General features: G+C 43.9%; 1 protein-coding gene and 1 long non-coding RNA gene across 3 annotated transcripts; one reads left to right on the plus strand and one right to left on the minus strand.

Moving 5' to 3' along the window:
• Positions 1 to 517: 517 nt before the first annotated feature.
• On the minus strand, positions 518 to 4,417 carry LOC108937886 (purine nucleoside phosphorylase-like). Its single transcript, XM_018758097.2, has 6 exons — positions 4,284 to 4,417; positions 2,204 to 2,373; positions 1,807 to 1,910; positions 1,487 to 1,662; positions 1,074 to 1,264; positions 518 to 826 (listed from the first exon to the last, which is right to left on the minus strand). The coding sequence occupies exons 1-6, from the start codon at positions 4,304 to 4,306 to the stop codon at positions 609 to 611; spliced, it is 882 nt and encodes a 293-aa protein (XP_018613613.2). The 5' UTR covers positions 4,307 to 4,417; the 3' UTR covers positions 518 to 608.
• A 3,800-nt stretch (positions 4,418 to 8,217) lies between these two features.
• LOC108937900 (uncharacterized) lies at positions 8,218 to 14,014 on the plus strand. Of its 2 annotated transcripts, XR_001966374.2 has the most exons (5): positions 8,218 to 8,758; positions 11,879 to 11,972; positions 12,196 to 12,255; positions 12,827 to 13,687; positions 13,981 to 14,014. It is a non-coding gene; the product is annotated as an uncharacterized LOC108937900 (long non-coding RNA). The 2 variants fall into 2 exon arrangements; XR_001966373.2 differs by having other exon boundaries at positions 12,196 to 13,687.
• The last annotated feature ends 3,240 nt before the right edge of the window (positions 14,015 to 17,254 follow it).

Below are 17,254 nucleotides of genomic sequence, written 5' to 3' on the forward strand. Positions count from 1 at the left end.
ACCCTTCAACCTTAATCATAGAAGGCTACCGATATGAAAGATGCTGCGATGTTAAACATTGTACCTGTAACTGGCTGTAAGTAATTTCAAATTATCAACGTAACAGAACATCAACAATTTCAGGGCAAAATGGCCAGACACTACATTCCATAAATAGGTTCAAGTCACGTTGTATAAATAATATTAAAACCGTTAAATATACTTAAAAATGATCTCGAAACAGTCAAATTATTCATTAAATACAGAAAATGACCAGTGAGTGAATTCTCCATAAGTAGTCAAAATGATTTCCCAGCCACATAATTTGTCCATCTACTTGCATGTGTTATCTGCAGAAAACAAGTTGCACTTTTACTGCTCTTAAAGAAATAAATACAATAAGGTTAAAAAAGCGATAAAAAAAATCTTGAAGATATCTCCAAGTTAATTAAGACATGTACAACTGATTCATGCTTCACAAATCTATGGACAACTGACCCAAAGAATAAAGATTGTACAGTTAAAAATGGCGGACGGGGGTGATTCAGACATAACCAAGAGCAGTAATACAGCAGTGTACAACGTAATGGTGCCAACAGCCATGGCAGCCAGAACCCCCATTGTACCCTTCACACAGAGTTGTTGTTGTGTTCGATGCGGGCCACCATGGTGGAGACCAGCTCTTCCAGCTGCTCGGCCCGTTGCTTCCCAGTCTGCAGCACTTCCTCATGGTTGGCCTTCTCCTCACTGTTGTAGTCCATCACCGCCTTGTTGGTGATCAGCGACAGGGCAAAGACACGCATGCCGCAGTGGCGGGCCACAATCACCTCATGGACTGTGCTCATTCCTGATGGATGGACACACACACACACACACATACACACATACCTTAATTCTGTCACCTGCTTTCATAGCCATCAAGACTGAAAGGCACTTAGAGCTCTTTCTGAGGTCCTGCAAGATCTCTAGATTACAGCATAGTATGGAATGCTAACCTGCTTAAGCAATGCTCAACTCTCCAGGTTTTTATTAAAGTACATTAGTTGTTAACAGAACATGCGCTGACAGTTGTCATAGTTCGGGGTCACACTAACCGACAGCATCCGCCCCCAGTCTGTACAGCATGCGGCATTCTGCAATGGTCTCGAAGGAGGGTCCACCCAGCACGCAGTAGACTCCTTCACGCAGGAAGTCCTTGTAACCGAGTTCCTCGCCCACGTCCTGTGCCAGCTGTCTCAGGTCCCGGTCATATGCATCTGACATGCAAGGGAATCGCACTCCGAACCTGGAGGACAGTATCACAGTTACATACCGGCAACTGTCACACTCCTTGACTTCTGGATTAGTCACATTCCACTGCATACCTGTTGCTCTGCTCCACCTTCCAAATTAGCTTAAACACACATTAACATGAAGAATGTGACACACACTCCACGATAACAACCATATATATATGCAATCAAAAAGCCCATTCACACAGACACAAAGACAGACGCCCGAGACTCACCGCTCGTCGTTTTGCCCTGCCAGCGGGTTGACCCCAGCAAAGCCTGGCATGTTGATATGGTCCTTGATGATCATGATGTCCCCCACCTTGTAGTCCTCATTCAATCCCCCAGCTGCATTGGTCAGGATCACCATTTCCACCCCCAAGAGCTTGAAGATCCTCATGGGCAGTGTGGTCTGCAAAACAGGAACACCACATATGCAATGATAATTTATCATTTTTCCTGTTTGTAGATACAGAAAGGTTGTACAGAATAAAGGTAGTGCACAGAAGGGCAAGTGCAGCAGAATCTTGGGAGTTGTACAGGGATGGATGCACACCTTCTGGACAGGGTATCCTTCATACAGATGGAATCTGCCCTGCATGCAGACACAAGGCTTGCCTTTCAAGGTCCCAAACACAAGCCGTCCTGCATGTCCACGCACTGCAAACACATTAATGCATCAGAATCCACATAGGTGCTCATGCAATCGCATTCAAGAATCTCCATCACATGACTTACAAGAACCCAAACAACTGTTCATCAGTAGGAGTACTGTGGCAATAGTTATCTGGGTGGTGAATCCTCTCGCACCACCCAGTTTCTGAGATAGCAGCGCTACTCGCTGTGCCACTGTACTGCTATTTTATAAGCGATTCTGTTATTTAGGGCTTACAGTATACGTGCAGTTTGATATCGATAAAAGACAAGTTGTCCAAACAAACAGTTTTCCTCACCGGTGCTCTGAGGGAAATTGGGGATGTCCTCATATCTGAAGACCACCTGATCCTTCAACATCTCCGCCAGGCCGCCGAGACCGGAACCGCACACAATGCCCAATAGGGGGCGCACTTCCATTTGAGCCAGAAGCCACTCTGCTGTGCTCTTGCACTCCTCATAACAGGACCTGTTAGGGTGGGGGGATTTGATTAAAAATTCCTTAGCAAGTCAAAGGCATGTTATTCATTACAGTTCCAACAGTAAGGCTTCACTGGACTGTAATTAAAGTGATTCACAAAAGGTTGCCTTTCCTCTGGTTTCTGGAAACTTCTGAACACGCCTTCAACCCTGGTATTCTCATTTCCTCTCTCGAGAGGTACGCACACTCATCCGAGATGTGAAAATAACTAGTTACAGAGACTACTGTGTGATGAAACACCAGTAAAATGACTGCAATGTTTGAAATGCAGACCAGGATGTGACCCCTCCCTTTCATGCTTATATTAGTGGGTAAAAAGTGCCAAGTAGTACTTAATACAATAACTATACACACTTTAGTCACATTTTTCTATGTCCAAAGAACCAAACAAAGATACAACAGAAACATGGGTTGAGAACCCAGTCATGTGGTAAGTAGTGATGACATGCTCTAATTAAAATAATCCGGCTACACTGATTTAGCACCAAATAAAAGCACCTAACAGAAAACATCTGATCTTGCAGTAATGTCTCATGTCTACATCCACCATCCCCATCTCACTTAACTGTCACAGCTGACAAAACACCACTTTACATATATTTCATGTACTTTAATAAGAAAGTCTGTGAGCAAACAAAACTATGATTTTAATCTATAAATAAAAAAAAATGAAGGATCTTGTGTGTACTGCACCATCATAAAGAAAGTGGAATAATCTGACTGCTGTGATGAGACTTCACCAAGGGTAGTTTATAGTGTATAAGGGATTTACCATGTTTAATAAGTATTATCAGAGCAAAATGATTTTCAGAGTGGTGTCCTTCTTACTCTGTTCTCGCTCTACCTTATTGCTCCAAAGGACTGAAATACCCCCTTTCAGAGACACAGCACACATGTAGACAGCTGTAAAGAGCCCTTGTGCGTGTCTAACCCTAAAAAAGACTATTAGCGAACTCTCACTAGAAGTAATGAATAACAACTCTTTCAGTTATTAATGGAATTATTAAGTCATCATTTTAGATGTTGACAGAGAGAGAGTCTGCGTTAACATCGACGAAATAATTTTTATTAATCGGATTAGTATGAAATAAAATGAAGAAAATAAAATACACCAGAATTCTTTGAAAAACTGTATAAATTCGGGTCACAAGTTCACAGCTGTGTCCCCAGCATCCCGGAGCGCACACGTGCCCCGGGTCACGTAGGGAATCCGCTGGCTCACAGGGTACCACAGATGATGTCATGACTGACGCTTCCCGCCCGCCTCCACACACACACACACAAAATTGAATGGTTATTTCCCCCAACACAAACTCACTGACGTTTCTGTCCATCACCCATCACACCACCTCCGCACTGACACGTTCTGTCTGTGATCACGTCGCTTCTCAATCAATCAATCTTTACACCGCACAAAGAACCGAAAAAGCTGAATTTTTTTCTTGCCAGGATCTCGATCGTATACCTTATATTAAGTAAGCAAGGATAACCCACCATGTTAAGAGGGAACAAACGAGCCCAGAGAGGAATTTCTTAAAGCGGGCTCGTCCTCGATGCACCGCGACCTCGTAAAGCAGACACAGTTCGGTGGAGCGAATTTCCACGTGTCTCGCTCCTTTCTACGTCACCAAATACAAACTACATATGTTCACTACGAGAACGAGGAAATGATCTTTCTTATTTGTTAGACGCACAGTACAAAATTATTTGCCCGAATAGAATTCCGTTTGCGAGGACTTATGAACTTGTACGAAAAATCCGTGTTCTCCACGGATCATGGCATGCCATGCAGCCTCGACTCCTCCACCACCACGTTCTCGCTATCCTCTTTGTGGACACGGCGCGTAAGCGCTCAGTTTCGTACACACACCATCATCGATTATCGTATATAAACTCACCCTGTGGTAGATTCTGGAAACATCTTAAGCGCCGAGGTCCGTAGTCAGCAAGTACTTCCAATGAAAGTCCGCTGAATTGCATCAGTTACTTGCACACACTGAGCGGGAAGCCGGTGGCACATATATAACTCATCTTTTTTTTTTCCATTTCTGCCCATGTTACGTCACAGTGTGATATGCACGTTCATTGGCTGATTTATTGGGCGTTTTCCGGAAACTGTCACACCTCCTTTGGTTAGATCATTAAACAGGGAAACCGCGGTGTAGTTAAACTCGCCGTGTCGCTCGCGTAACGGGAAGCGATTCACAAAAGGAGAATCTAAAGCACGTACGTGCGTGTATACACATCCACACAATTGCGATGGCCGCTTGTCCCGAGCGGGGTACCAGCCCGACGCAGGATACCTAAGGCGGGACTCGAACCCTAGATCCAGCAGAGAGTGAAACGCAGCCAAGGCTGCTGCGGTACCCCGCCCCTAGAATCTAAAGTTACTAGATTAATATAACACAGACTGCACATGGTTTAGAAACCAACGCTAACTCGCACATTCGAGACTTTTTATTCGCACATTTAAAACGTTACTCAAGGACTTATTTTATCTGACTTTTTCACCTTCAACTTTCATTTAAGAAATGAATCGGATTTCTAGCTCACCGTTCTCAGGCTTCAGAACAGGACAAAAACACGAGACAATAGCTATTTTCAGTGCAATCGTTAAAAAGATTTGTTTCCTTCCAGCAGAAAGTCGTTTTAGAAATTTCACAAGGATTTTGCCTGATTTAAGATGGATCATCATGAGCATTCAGTTGATATGTAAATATCCGTGAATTTATTGTATCGATCCTTTAAGGGGATATCTAGAAGATAAAGACCACCACACAAAAGATGGCTCTAATCTTACCCTCATTGGTTTTAATCTGCATTTGTATATTTTAAGGTTTTGCAGATCCTAACTCACGAATAAATGAAATAATGTAGTAGGCCTGTCCAGAGCAGTATGGTGGCACAACAAGTAGTACTGCTCTTTCATAGCACCAGGGTGGTGTAAAAGGTTGTGGGTTCAATCCCCACTCAGTCTGTGTAGAGTTTGCATGTTCCCTGTTTCTCCATGGATTTTTTCCAGGTGCTCTGATTTCCTCCCACAGTCCAAAGAGATGGTTTTTAGGTTCCCCCATAGTGTGGGAGTGACAGAGAGAGTGTGTTCCACTTATGTATGGATGAGTGACCCAGTGTAAGTGGTGTGTTTTATGTTAGGTGTAGGGTTTCTAATTTTTATGGCACATTTTATTTAATTTGCACTATTTTAAAATTTTACAGCACTTATTGCACTTTTAAGTAGTCACCTATAAATGACTACACGTGTGGTGGGTTTGTATTAATCATTTACTTATAGTTAATTTACTTATTATGTTTAGTTTAGTGTAGTGTAGATTAGTTTTTGTTTGTGTGGGTGCATGTTGTGTTTTAATTCTGTATATCTAATTTATCATTCACCTATCCCACTAAAACTACAATAGGGGAGAAGTGCTGCGAAAAAGAAATCACCAAGAAACAGTAGGTAAGGTGTATGGTAACACCCTGGGAACAGGCCAGGGGACCGCCCCTCTTGAGCAGTGAATGTTACCGGGTAAGTTTCCTTTTAATTATTTATTATTTTGTTTTCAAGCCTCGGGATATGTTTTTTAGTGTTTTAAAGGTTCTGCCATGCGGTTTTCATATTAGTTGGTCTTATTGATTTTATTGTTTCTTTTTAAATTTTATTATTGGCATGGCAGTTTTTAGGATTAATTTATTTATTGAATAAAGACTTTATTACCAGAAATGATGAATGGAGAGATTTGTTCCTGTGGAGTTTGACAGTTTGTGGAGCCAGAGACCTTTGGGTGGGTTGGTGATCCATTCTAATCCGTAGAAGAAAAAAAAAATCTTGCAGTGCAAGTCACCATGGTGAATAAGGTGTGTGGGCGATTACACTACATAGAGTTTGTTGGAAGTTGCTTTGGAGAAAAGCATCTGCTAAATATGCAAATGTTTGGTTTTGTAAGATGATCTGAGGATCCAAAGTACAAGTGCTAGTATTTTTATATGTATAGAACAACCCAACACCCATCATGATCAGTTTTAGAGATATTATTTGTTGTACCAACAGACTAGGAACATTAACATTTAGTCTTATAAACCCTTGTAATACTGTACTGCAAAGCAGCTGTAGTATTTACGACACCTACAAAGCCAAGATGCCAAGATCTAACGGAAAAATATGACATTCTAATATGCGATGCCAGTCATACGAGAAACCTGGGGGGGGGGGGGGGGGGCATTGGTCCATGCTGTCATCTAGCATTTCATCTGTGGTTTCATATCACATCCATCCTCTATAAGCAGGTGTGGTACCACCCTCCATGCAAATGGAGCTCTGCTGGTGGTGGCTATCTCATACTGTTTGAGCTAAATTCCCCAGAGCTGGGCAACATAAAGAGAATGAGGAGGAAGTTGGTGGAGGATGTTGCTGTTCACAGCTCGCATGGGAATGAATGCCTGTGTGTGGGCCATTGTGCATTGGGAACAAAACCAGGTTGTTTCATTGTGTCGGGAAACTCCTCCCAAATTCTTGCTTCACTGTTCCGTCGGAGCGCGGGGCTCCTAATACTCTTACAGCACACATTGTTTTGTAAACTAGAATTGTTCAAAACAATCTGTTGATCATAATCCATCCCAAATTTCAGTCTAGCAAGAGGAGCTGGCAATGTCACTCGGTTGCCTGTCCAGTGTTTTGCCGGTGATTGATTAACTCCTTTTCGCTTGTTAAAACACACTCCTACTGACACGGGCAATGAGATACTATTAGCCCAAAGTGTGTTTTTATGCTAAGTAAGGAGAGGATACGACATACAGAACAGTAAGACAAGGAATTATAGCATAGAAACAGACATCCATTCATTGCGATGCATCTTCTCTGGAGGGATGCAATTAATCTTCTTATATTGTTATTCCACATTGTTGTTGTGTAATCAAGGATGAGCCACATAAGCTGAATTCAATGGTATTCTATCGTAACCTCCAAGAAGTGTTGCGTCAATGTTTCTGTGGCCGTAGATTACCAAGGTCACACCCTCAAAGAAAAAATAAATAAAACATTAGACGTGACTTCCGGCTTGTGCACGTGGCCCGAGGGATGTCATTGCTCACGCGCTCCTGCTGCTATGACTAATGCTTTCCTATCCGTAGTTTCCTGATTCTGCTCGAGGGCCGTAGAAACCTGTGATACGTGAACGTGGGTGGTGTCCTGCCCCCCCAGCGCAGTGACAGACTCAGGTTCGAGTCCCCAGTCGTGCTGCAGTAGCCTTGATCTTGAGGCACTTACCCTAAAGTAACAGTAATGTCCTCCAGTCCAGGTGTGTGAAACATCGTTCTCTTCTTTATTTTACACGCAGTCATTTAGGACGTCGGTGTCCAGATAAAGTCATAATACAGACAAAGACAACTTCACGGCCGACCTAGTGCTTCATTTATACAGCACTTTTACTCCAAAGTGTGTAAAATGTCAAACTGGTTATTTAGGAACAATATTTTCATTACAAATGACACTAATACAGTGCTGCTGTTATTACTGCTACTTATTTAATTCCTGCTGGGACAAAGCCAAGTTAAAATGATTATTTCATTTAATAATCAGTAAAAAGTAGGCACACAAATGACACTATAAGAGCAGCTGATATTTGCCAGACACTGAACCAACAGGACTAGACTGGGACAGACTAACCAGCTCGGTACGGTATATACACTTGAGGAACCGACCAGAACAGATCCTGCTGGCAAGAGCGCTGATACTTTTGTGTAGGCACATGACCAGCCAGTGGGTTGGAATGTGATTTACTGGTTGGAGCCACACAAAAAAGTACGTTAAGCACGGAACATGCAGTCCATGGTTTGGGAGTGTGAGGTAATATACTAGTACTGCAACTTTTCCCTCACAGCTGTGTGAGCATGTTTAAATTTATGACTGATTCATTTAAAATTTTGAATATTTAATTTTATGTTGTTATTTTATACTGCATTATCATTCTACTTCATTTGGTAGAATCTTTATAATTTGTTATTTTGAATCATGGAGTATATCTTCTTAGTTAATTATTGAAATCTAGGCAGTTTGGTGTAGCGTCCGGGCGGGAGTCCGACACGGACGAAATGTAAAATGACCCCACGTGCAGTGTATTTATAAATACACAGTGCAAACGGTAAAGTACTGTATAGAAGTGAAACGATAAACACGGGACTAGGAGACAGTGTATTTTCACAAAGGTGAAAAGTGAAACTCGAATCTGTGAGTAGGATTCGATCACGGAGCTCTGACGAAATACCGGACTGGAACACGGGACTGGGACTGGAGAACAATTGGCAGGAGTAGGCAGGAGTAGACAGGATGGGCACTCGGACCGGAACACAAACAAACGGAACACAACTTGGGAAACAGGTAACTAACAATCACCAAGAGAGCCCAATGAAACCCTGATTAAGAATCCGTGATCTATCCACGGCCGCTTGTTCCTTTTATATCCTACTATCCACCAGATTGTATCCAGGTGCCTGGGTCTGTGCTAGCGGCACTAAGTGGCGCCTCCTCTGGCCCGTACAGGTATTGTCCCTGTGGGTCATGACAATTGATTGTACAAATAGTTTCCTATAGACAAATTTTATTTATTAATAAACCTTTTGTTAAAAGTTTACTGTAATATATATTTATACAATTGATAATATTTGAAAATGAAAGACATTGGTACATTTCTCAGCAAGGTGGAGTGACTGTTCGCAAACATGTGTTATGTAAGGTTTGTTTGGGTGCTGGTAACGAGGATGTAGCAGAACTCAGTGACCTTGAGAACACGCTCTGTCATTTTCCAAACAAGTTTTGCAACTTGGTAACAGTGTGCACTCCTCCCCTTCAACACACCCCCCTTTTTCATGCCCCCCCATGACCTGAGATCCCTTAACCTATTTGTATTTTTTTAAAACTTCAGTGTCACTCTGATTCACTCCCCCTCTCTTTAAACAGTTTTTGTTTAGATAAAACATGGTTTTGTACTGTCTGCCTTCTGTGATCACAGTGCAGGGGCGGGTTTCTCGCTCCAAAGAGTGCCTTATTGTCATTGCTGCGGGGCTCCGGAAGGTGACGGACGCAAGTGCAGTGCGAGTTTCCAATTTTATTGGAAAACAAGGAGCAGGCGGGAGAATGGTCAGGGAACAGGCAAGGGTCAGGCGATCGGCGATGTTCGTTGAAGGGCAAGACAGAAATCGTGGTCAAGGAGAAAACAGGCAAAAGGTTGGAAATCCAGGATGTGGTTCAGTAAACACGGGTCAAGTAGGAAACAGCAGATGCTCATTTCTGAGGTTCCGCATGGGAGACCCATTGGTGCTGCCCTTTATGTGTCCTCCTATCAGGGTGCAGCAGGTGTTGCTGATGTGCTGGCGGGCGGGGTCGCGACAGTACCCCCCCGACAGGCGGCTCCGGACGCCCTAGGCCGAGAAGGAGGATGCCCCCGGGGGCGAGAGGCTGGCTGGAAATCCGTAATCAGCTCAGGGTATAAAATATCGGGGGCACCTACCCAGGACTGTTCCTCTGGACCATAGCCTTCCCAGTCCGCGAGGTACTGCAACCGTCTCCACTGTCGGTGGGAGTCGAGCAAGGACAGGACAGTGTAGGTTCCATCCCTGTCGACCGGCAAAGAGGAGGCTGGGACACCGCGACGGCCGGCTGGTGGAGCAAGACACCGCAGGGTGTCAGAAGAGACACATGGAAGGTGGGGTGTACCCTGAGGTCTGGGAGTAACCGAAAGTGGTACCTTACCGGGGTCACCCGTCGTAAGACCTTAAACGGACCTATGTAGCGGGGCCCGAGTTTTTTCGCGGGCCCCTTCAACTGGAGATCCAGCCTCAAGAGCCAAACTCATTGTCCGGACAGGAACGACAGGGTCTACCGGTGGCGGTCGGCCTGGCGTTTATACCACTCTGAGCTTTTGCGTAGGTGGGTCTGGATTGTCCGCCACATGCCACCGCTCTCCTGATGCCAGTCCTCCACCACAGGGACCTGGCTAGGAGGGGTCTGCCAAGGGAACAGGGTCAGTTCATAGCCTAGCGCACACTGGAAGGGAGAGAGTCCTGTAGCAGTGTGGGAAGCGGCATTATGTGCGTACTTCGCCCATGGTAAGTATCGGGTCCACTGGTATTGGTTTTGGGAGCAATAGCACTGGAGGTACCTGGAGATCTCTTGCTGTAGCTGCGTCACTTGGCCATTGGCCTGTAGGTGGTATCCGGATGTCAGGCTTACCTTGACTCCCAAGTGTGCCCAAAAGGCCTTCCAGAGCCTAGAGGTGAACTGGGGCCCCCGGTCCGAGACGATGTCCTCCGGGAGCCCATACAGCTGAAAGACCTGGTGGAAGAGGGCTTCGGCCCCCTCTAAGGCAGGCAGCAGCTTGGGTAGCGGGATCAGCCGACACGCCTTGGAGAAGCGATCCACAACCATTAATAATTTGAGAGATTGTAGGACCCAGGAACCTGAAGGACTCAATGGATGACACGGTGCTGTTTGGAATTGTGAGGGGGAGAAGTGCAGGGGGGTTCCTGCTGAAGTCCACAGCAATCTCTACTGTTTTGAGCATGCTCAGCTCCAGGTTGTTTTGACTGCACCAGCCAGCCAGCTGTTCAACCTCCCTCCTGTATGCAGACTCGTCACCATCCTGGATGAGGCGATAACTGTAGTTTTGTCTTGCAAGCTTCAGGAGCTTTACAGAGGGGTCCTTGGAGGTGCAGTCATTTGTGTGCTGAGAGAAGAGTAATGGGAAGAGCACACATCCCTGGGGAGTGCCAATGCTGGCTGTGCAGATGCTGTAAGTGAATTTCCCCAGCCTCACCAGTTGCTGTCTACTTGTCAGGAAATTAGTGATCAACTGACTGGTGGTGGTGGGCACAGAAAACTGGGTTTGTTAAATATGAAGGTGGTCTGGGATGATGGTGTTCAACGCCGAACTGAAGTCCATGAATAGGACCCTTGCATAAGTCCCTGCTTTGTCAAGATGTTGCAGCATGAAATGCAGTCTCATGTTGACTGCCTCATCCACTGACCTGTTTGCCCTGTAGGTAAATATATGTATATATACACACACGCAGTATATGTATCTATTTATCTATTTATTAATTGATTTATTTATCTATTTTTCTGCAACAGCAACACTGGCCCCCAGCAACATAAAATCACTGAAATCATAATCATTTACGAGTACATTTGCATGCATAACACAAGGACAAGTACTATTATAATAATTGTTATTAATGACAATGACTGCAATGACCACAACAACAACAACAATAATAATAATAATAATAGCCCATCCAAATTTAATAACCACTTGTTCTGAGCAGGGTCATGGTGATCCCGAACCTATCCCAGTAGCATTGAGCATGAGACTGAGGGGGGACACCTTGGATAGGGCATCAGTCCGTTGCATGGTTGTAATAATAGTAATAACATAGTTTAATACTCTATTGTGATTATTAAAATAGCAAATGATTAAAGAATACCAAACTTCTTTTGTTGCAGGGGCAGTAGTGAGCATCCTGTTTAGAGGCACTGCCGTCGAGCTCAAAGGACCCAGGTTTAAAACTTACCTCCTGCTGCAGTACTCTAGAGCATGGTATTTACCGTAAATTACTCCAGTAAAGATTGACCAGCTGTATGAATGGGAAAATCATTTTAAGTTCTTTTGAAGAGAAGTGTCAACTAAATGTAATGTTGTGTATTAATCTGAACATCTAGGATTTAGTGTTTTTTTGGTTCTTGTGCCAGTACAGTCAGAGCAATGAGGTGTATACATTTTTGTGTAATCTGTGTGTTTATGTGGGTGTGCGTGTTCATAGGAAGCAAATTTGATCCTTGTGGTGTCTGATCTCTCGAGGTGGTCATGTGAAGAAACAAAGGTGAGATCTGTCCGTAGCTGTTTAAAGCTCGTCTCATGCTAAACCTTTACTGGTAATTCAATATTGTTTTAAGTCTCTCTTCTTCTGCCCCCTGTTTCACATTCACCAACACACACATAAACGCACACAAAAAACTCATTTAGATGTATTGAACACAGAAAAAAAGTTAAAAGTTAAAAAACCTCCAGTTGTGGGTTTATCAATGTAGACATTGGTATAAACACCCATGCGATACAGCGACAGCACAAAGGTCACTGGCAGTGAAATGTTGAATTACCAATAAAAATTTCTAAAAGCACACAATGTTTTTAAATGATGAAAGAATTTCTTATTGATTTTCTGAAATCACTTGCTTCCCGCAAGAGTTTATTACTTTATGACTTTACTACAGCTTTCCTACAGCTGCTGTTACTCAGCATTGCTCTGAAGAACTTCCCTGTTGAAGTTCACACAGTCCCGCTGTCACTTGCGGAGATCAGTTATGTGCAGCGTCGCTTACAGTCCTCATTGACAGCGCAGTGTAACATTCACTCTTCTCAAGTGTTTTGCTCGTTTGTTCTTCGCCTACCAGGGCAGTCCGCAGCTGGTCCACGATGGACTTCATAGGGCTGCTCCATGTGCCATAAGATCAGAAGAGCAGCGTGCGACTCTCCCTGATGCACGGGACGTAACAATGAATGAAGCCACAGGATAGGGTGAGGGACAGGAGCTCTGGTATTAACAGGCCATGGGAGGTGCTGCATTTCACTGCTCCAGGTTCACCTCTGACACCCTGAAGAGTGTAAGCACCCTGTAAGGACACCCCAAATGACTCAGTGCCCCCTGTTGCTCAAATGTTAAAGTACACAAATGTCTGAGGGAAAACACACATAGCACTCAACTTGAAGGTTTCATATCACACGCTATAATGTAAAACAGTGGATACGTTTGCTGTATATGAAAGCTCTCAAAACTGAACCTGTACGTTGTGTTTTGAACTAATGTACACACTGTAACATCAGCTCAAGTCAAAACCTTCCAGAGATGTCCACAAACACAGGCCAGCTGACAGAGACGCTATCACATGGAGAATTTCACATGGTGTTTGCTTACTTCACAGCTGACAGGACTGTGAAACATCCATAAAGCAGTAAAGTCCAGGTCAGTTTTCATTTGGCTTAGAACAAAACAGCAACTGAGTCACGAGACAGACACAGCTGAGTGTTTTCCCACATGTTTCCTTTGCTGGGCCCCCAAGGTCAGTGTAATCTGTGGAATTTACCCTTTACGAGGCAAACATGACTTCAAAAGATGGATCTTTGTGATATAATCAGCTTCGTCACCTTGTTTTATAGCCCCATAACTCCCCTGACCACAGCTCCCTGGATTCTGAAACCATGTCTCAGACGAATGAGGAAGGATACGGATGAAGATGCTCTTCTACGTAACTGTGGTGGGGACATGCTTATATCTCTCCCTGTTAATGCTCACACTAAGATCTACAGTAACCTGCGCACCTACTGGCTTTTGAGTAACACTGGGTAAATCTTTAATGTGTGCTACCATAAGTAATGAGGCCCATTGAGTGAGAAGACACATTATGCAGAATGCACACCAGAGGACTGGTGTTGACATACATAAGATATTTTACTTCTACTGTTTCTACAGATGTCACCCTAGATGCATACGGATCAGTAAAAATAATAAAATTCACACAGCGTTGTATCTGCTCCTTAATCATTCTAGACCCCTCACATCCAGGCCACTTCCTCTTCGAACCCTTGCCATCTGGCCGGCGCTACAGAGCACTGAGCACCAGGACAGCCAGGCATAAGAAAAGTTTCTTTCCTCAGGCCATCTACCTCATGAACACCTAAATCTCTCCCCTAGAGAGTAAACCGTGCAATACATAATGCTATTTATATTTATATTTATAACTATTTATCACATATCTCTTACTCACACTCCCTTGCATTTGTATCTAGTGACTATTTTTGTATATTGGGTACTTTATATTTTTAAATATTTTTTATCCCTTGCTCACATACTCTATCTTCTCACCTGTCTTGTCACTGTCATTCTGTCTGTGCTGTGGTAGTTCCTGTCACCAAGACAAATTCCTTGTATGTGCGAACATACTTGACAATAAAGCTCGTTCTGATTCTGATTCTGATTCTGAATTGAAATCTTTTATCACATAACTCACCCTTTACATCCACATATTTACTTTTCAAGACATTACATGTAAAATGTACCTCTAGCTGCATCTTTATCAGTGCCTGTGCACACAGTGTGTATTAAGTGAGGGAAGGAAATTAGCTAATCAGATTTTAATCAGATTACACTTTTTGTATACAAAATAGAAATAAAAAATCACTATGATGAAATGCAATAAAGTAAATCAGTTTTCCAGATCCTAAATGGAACCTATTAATGAAAATTAATTGTATAACAAAACCAGCAATGGTTACACCAATGCAAATGTGTGCCTAAGTGGTCATCGTTTATAGTTAAAAAACTAAAATAAAAAACTGTATTCTAGCTACTCCTGTAATCTATGGTTCTGCTGCCATCTAGTGGTCAGAAGTTGAATAATTTCAGATAGTAACCACTAGAGGGCGCTGCAGATGAGGAAAAAGGCTGGATGCCAATTATGAGGCATTCTTCATCACATTTCAAATCACATCTCACTTGTTTCTCTCTTTATTTCACGTGCCACTGTTCTCACATGCTGCACTTGCCCTTGTCAGCGCTGCTGAATGAACTGCAGGTAAAATCAGCAGAATTAAATTAGCGCTGAGAAGGTTCATGTCAGTGCGTGTTAAGCGTCTCACAGCTGATGTAACTTGGGCAGTGTTGCCATGTGGTGCTGGAGCAATGGAGAGATTATGGAAAAGCGGAAGCTGATCAAAGGAGAAGGCAAGCAAAAGGAAGAATCTGTGTAGGAATGGCAACCTGACAACACAGTTTCAGGAAGGAGAAAGGCGGACAGAGGGAGAGAGTGTGGCAAGACTTTAACACCGGAGGAGAAAGGGACCTCAAGCCAGGAAAGCGACAGAATGGGGACGTAGAAAAGAAGGTAAAAAATTGTAAAACTGGGGGGGGGAGAGGCAGGAAGGAAGGAGGTAGAAAAGAAGAGGTGGAGGGGGGTGGCACAACAAACAAAATCGAGGGCCGAAAAGGGAGAAGAAGAAAAGAAGGAAAGAAGCGCAAAACCCCGACTACCGGTCCCAACAAGCCAACTATATGACCCCCTGACATCCCTATAGTTCTTATACTCACTGCCATTGCGTCTGTTCCTGCGGAATTACCCCCCCCCAGGCATCAGTATGAACTCAATGAGCATCCTGGGACTGCCAGCTGAGTACTTGCACTACAGCTCACGATCTTATTCAGAGGCAAGGAAACCTTGGATGTACCAGATCACTGCGGCTCTGTTCACTGAGCGATGCTGCTCACAGCCCTTTGTTACTGCTGAACCCCTATTACACACTTCCGCACTGTTACTTGTTACTGATCCATGTTATGATCGACATTGTACCATGACCTTCCCTTGACAAGGAAATAAGTTTGAATCTTCTGGGCTAAGTATGTAGCAGCTTTACATGTTTCAGGAGTGATTTTGGCCTGTTTTTCTTGGAAAATTTTCTTCGGGGTGTTCAGGATGGTTGGGCAGCACTCGTTCAGCACAATTTTCACACAGCGCCGTACATGTTCAGTGGGACTGAGATCGGAACTTTCACTGGGCAACTCTGTGACCTTTCTCCCTGAGCCACTCCAGTGTTGCATTTGCCTTACATTTAAATTTTTTAATTTAGCTGACGCTTTTCTCCAAAACAAACATACTTGCCTTGTGCTTGGGGTCATTTCTTTATTGAAAGGCTAATTTTCTCCCAAGGTTCAGTCCTGTCAGCGGACTCAGCAGGTTCTCGTGCCATTTTTCTTGAGTTTGGCTCAATTTATTCTTCATTCTATTTTAATAAGATGCCCAGTTTCTGTTTATGGAGAGCAGCTCCACAGCATGGTCCTGCCACCACCATACCACACTGTAGGAATGGTGCTTCTGGAGGCATGAACAATATTAGCTATACTGTATTAACAATAACATAGCAATATTAAACAAAGTAATAACATAGCAACATCAAACACAGCACTTTGAATAAAAGCCTCTATCTTGGTGTCATATTGCCACAAAATGTTTCCCACATCACAGATGGGTTGCTCAACTGTTTTCTGGCAAACTCAAGACCTGATGTCATATTGAGGCCCAGCATGTCTCCAGACAGACAATGAACAACTGATTACAGAAACCTGTATTACAGAGAAATTGCATTGTCTATGTTTACTGTTGTTTAAATGATACAGTTGGAGATCCTTTGATCTAAGCAGTTTAGTTCAAGTACTCTACTCAAGGGCAGAGAACAGGGATGCATATGGAGACCCTGAAGCTTTTGAGCCCTGCACCACCCTGTCTGTAGTAAGATACTCAGCTCTTATGGCTGATGGAGCTGTGAAACCTTCCTTCAGTAGTCCTCACCACTTTGGCCTCACATGTCCTCTCTGGAGATACCCTGCACAGAAGGAATGCAGCGAAATTCAGTCTTGTTTCACAGGTTTGAGGATACCAGGATCATTTTGCTGCCTTACATTTGGTTGCAGATGTAGTATATTGGCTGAAACCGCTTGTCCCAAGTTGGGTCGCGGCAAACCGGAGCCTAACCCGGCAACACGGGGCACAGGGCTGGAGGGGGAGGGGACACACCCAGGACGGGATGCCAGTCCGTCGCAAGGCGCCCCAAGCGGGACTCAAACCCCAGACCCACGGGAGAGCAAGGTGTAGTACAGTCCTGCCATCAAAGTTTTTATTGGGGTTTTTGTAAGTAACTGGTATTAGCTGCCCGCAGCGAATCAGTGAGTAAACAAAACAGGAGGGAGGCAAAGACAGAAACAGAAAGCGATGGACAGAGGGAGATAAGGAGAGGGACGAGAGAGTGACATAGAGGATGGGAGTTAGACTGAA

Source organism: Scleropages formosus, chromosome 1, assembly GCF_900964775.1.
Source record: "Scleropages formosus chromosome 1, fSclFor1.1, whole genome shotgun sequence".
NCBI lineage: Eukaryota > Metazoa > Chordata > Actinopteri > Osteoglossiformes > Osteoglossidae > Scleropages > Scleropages formosus.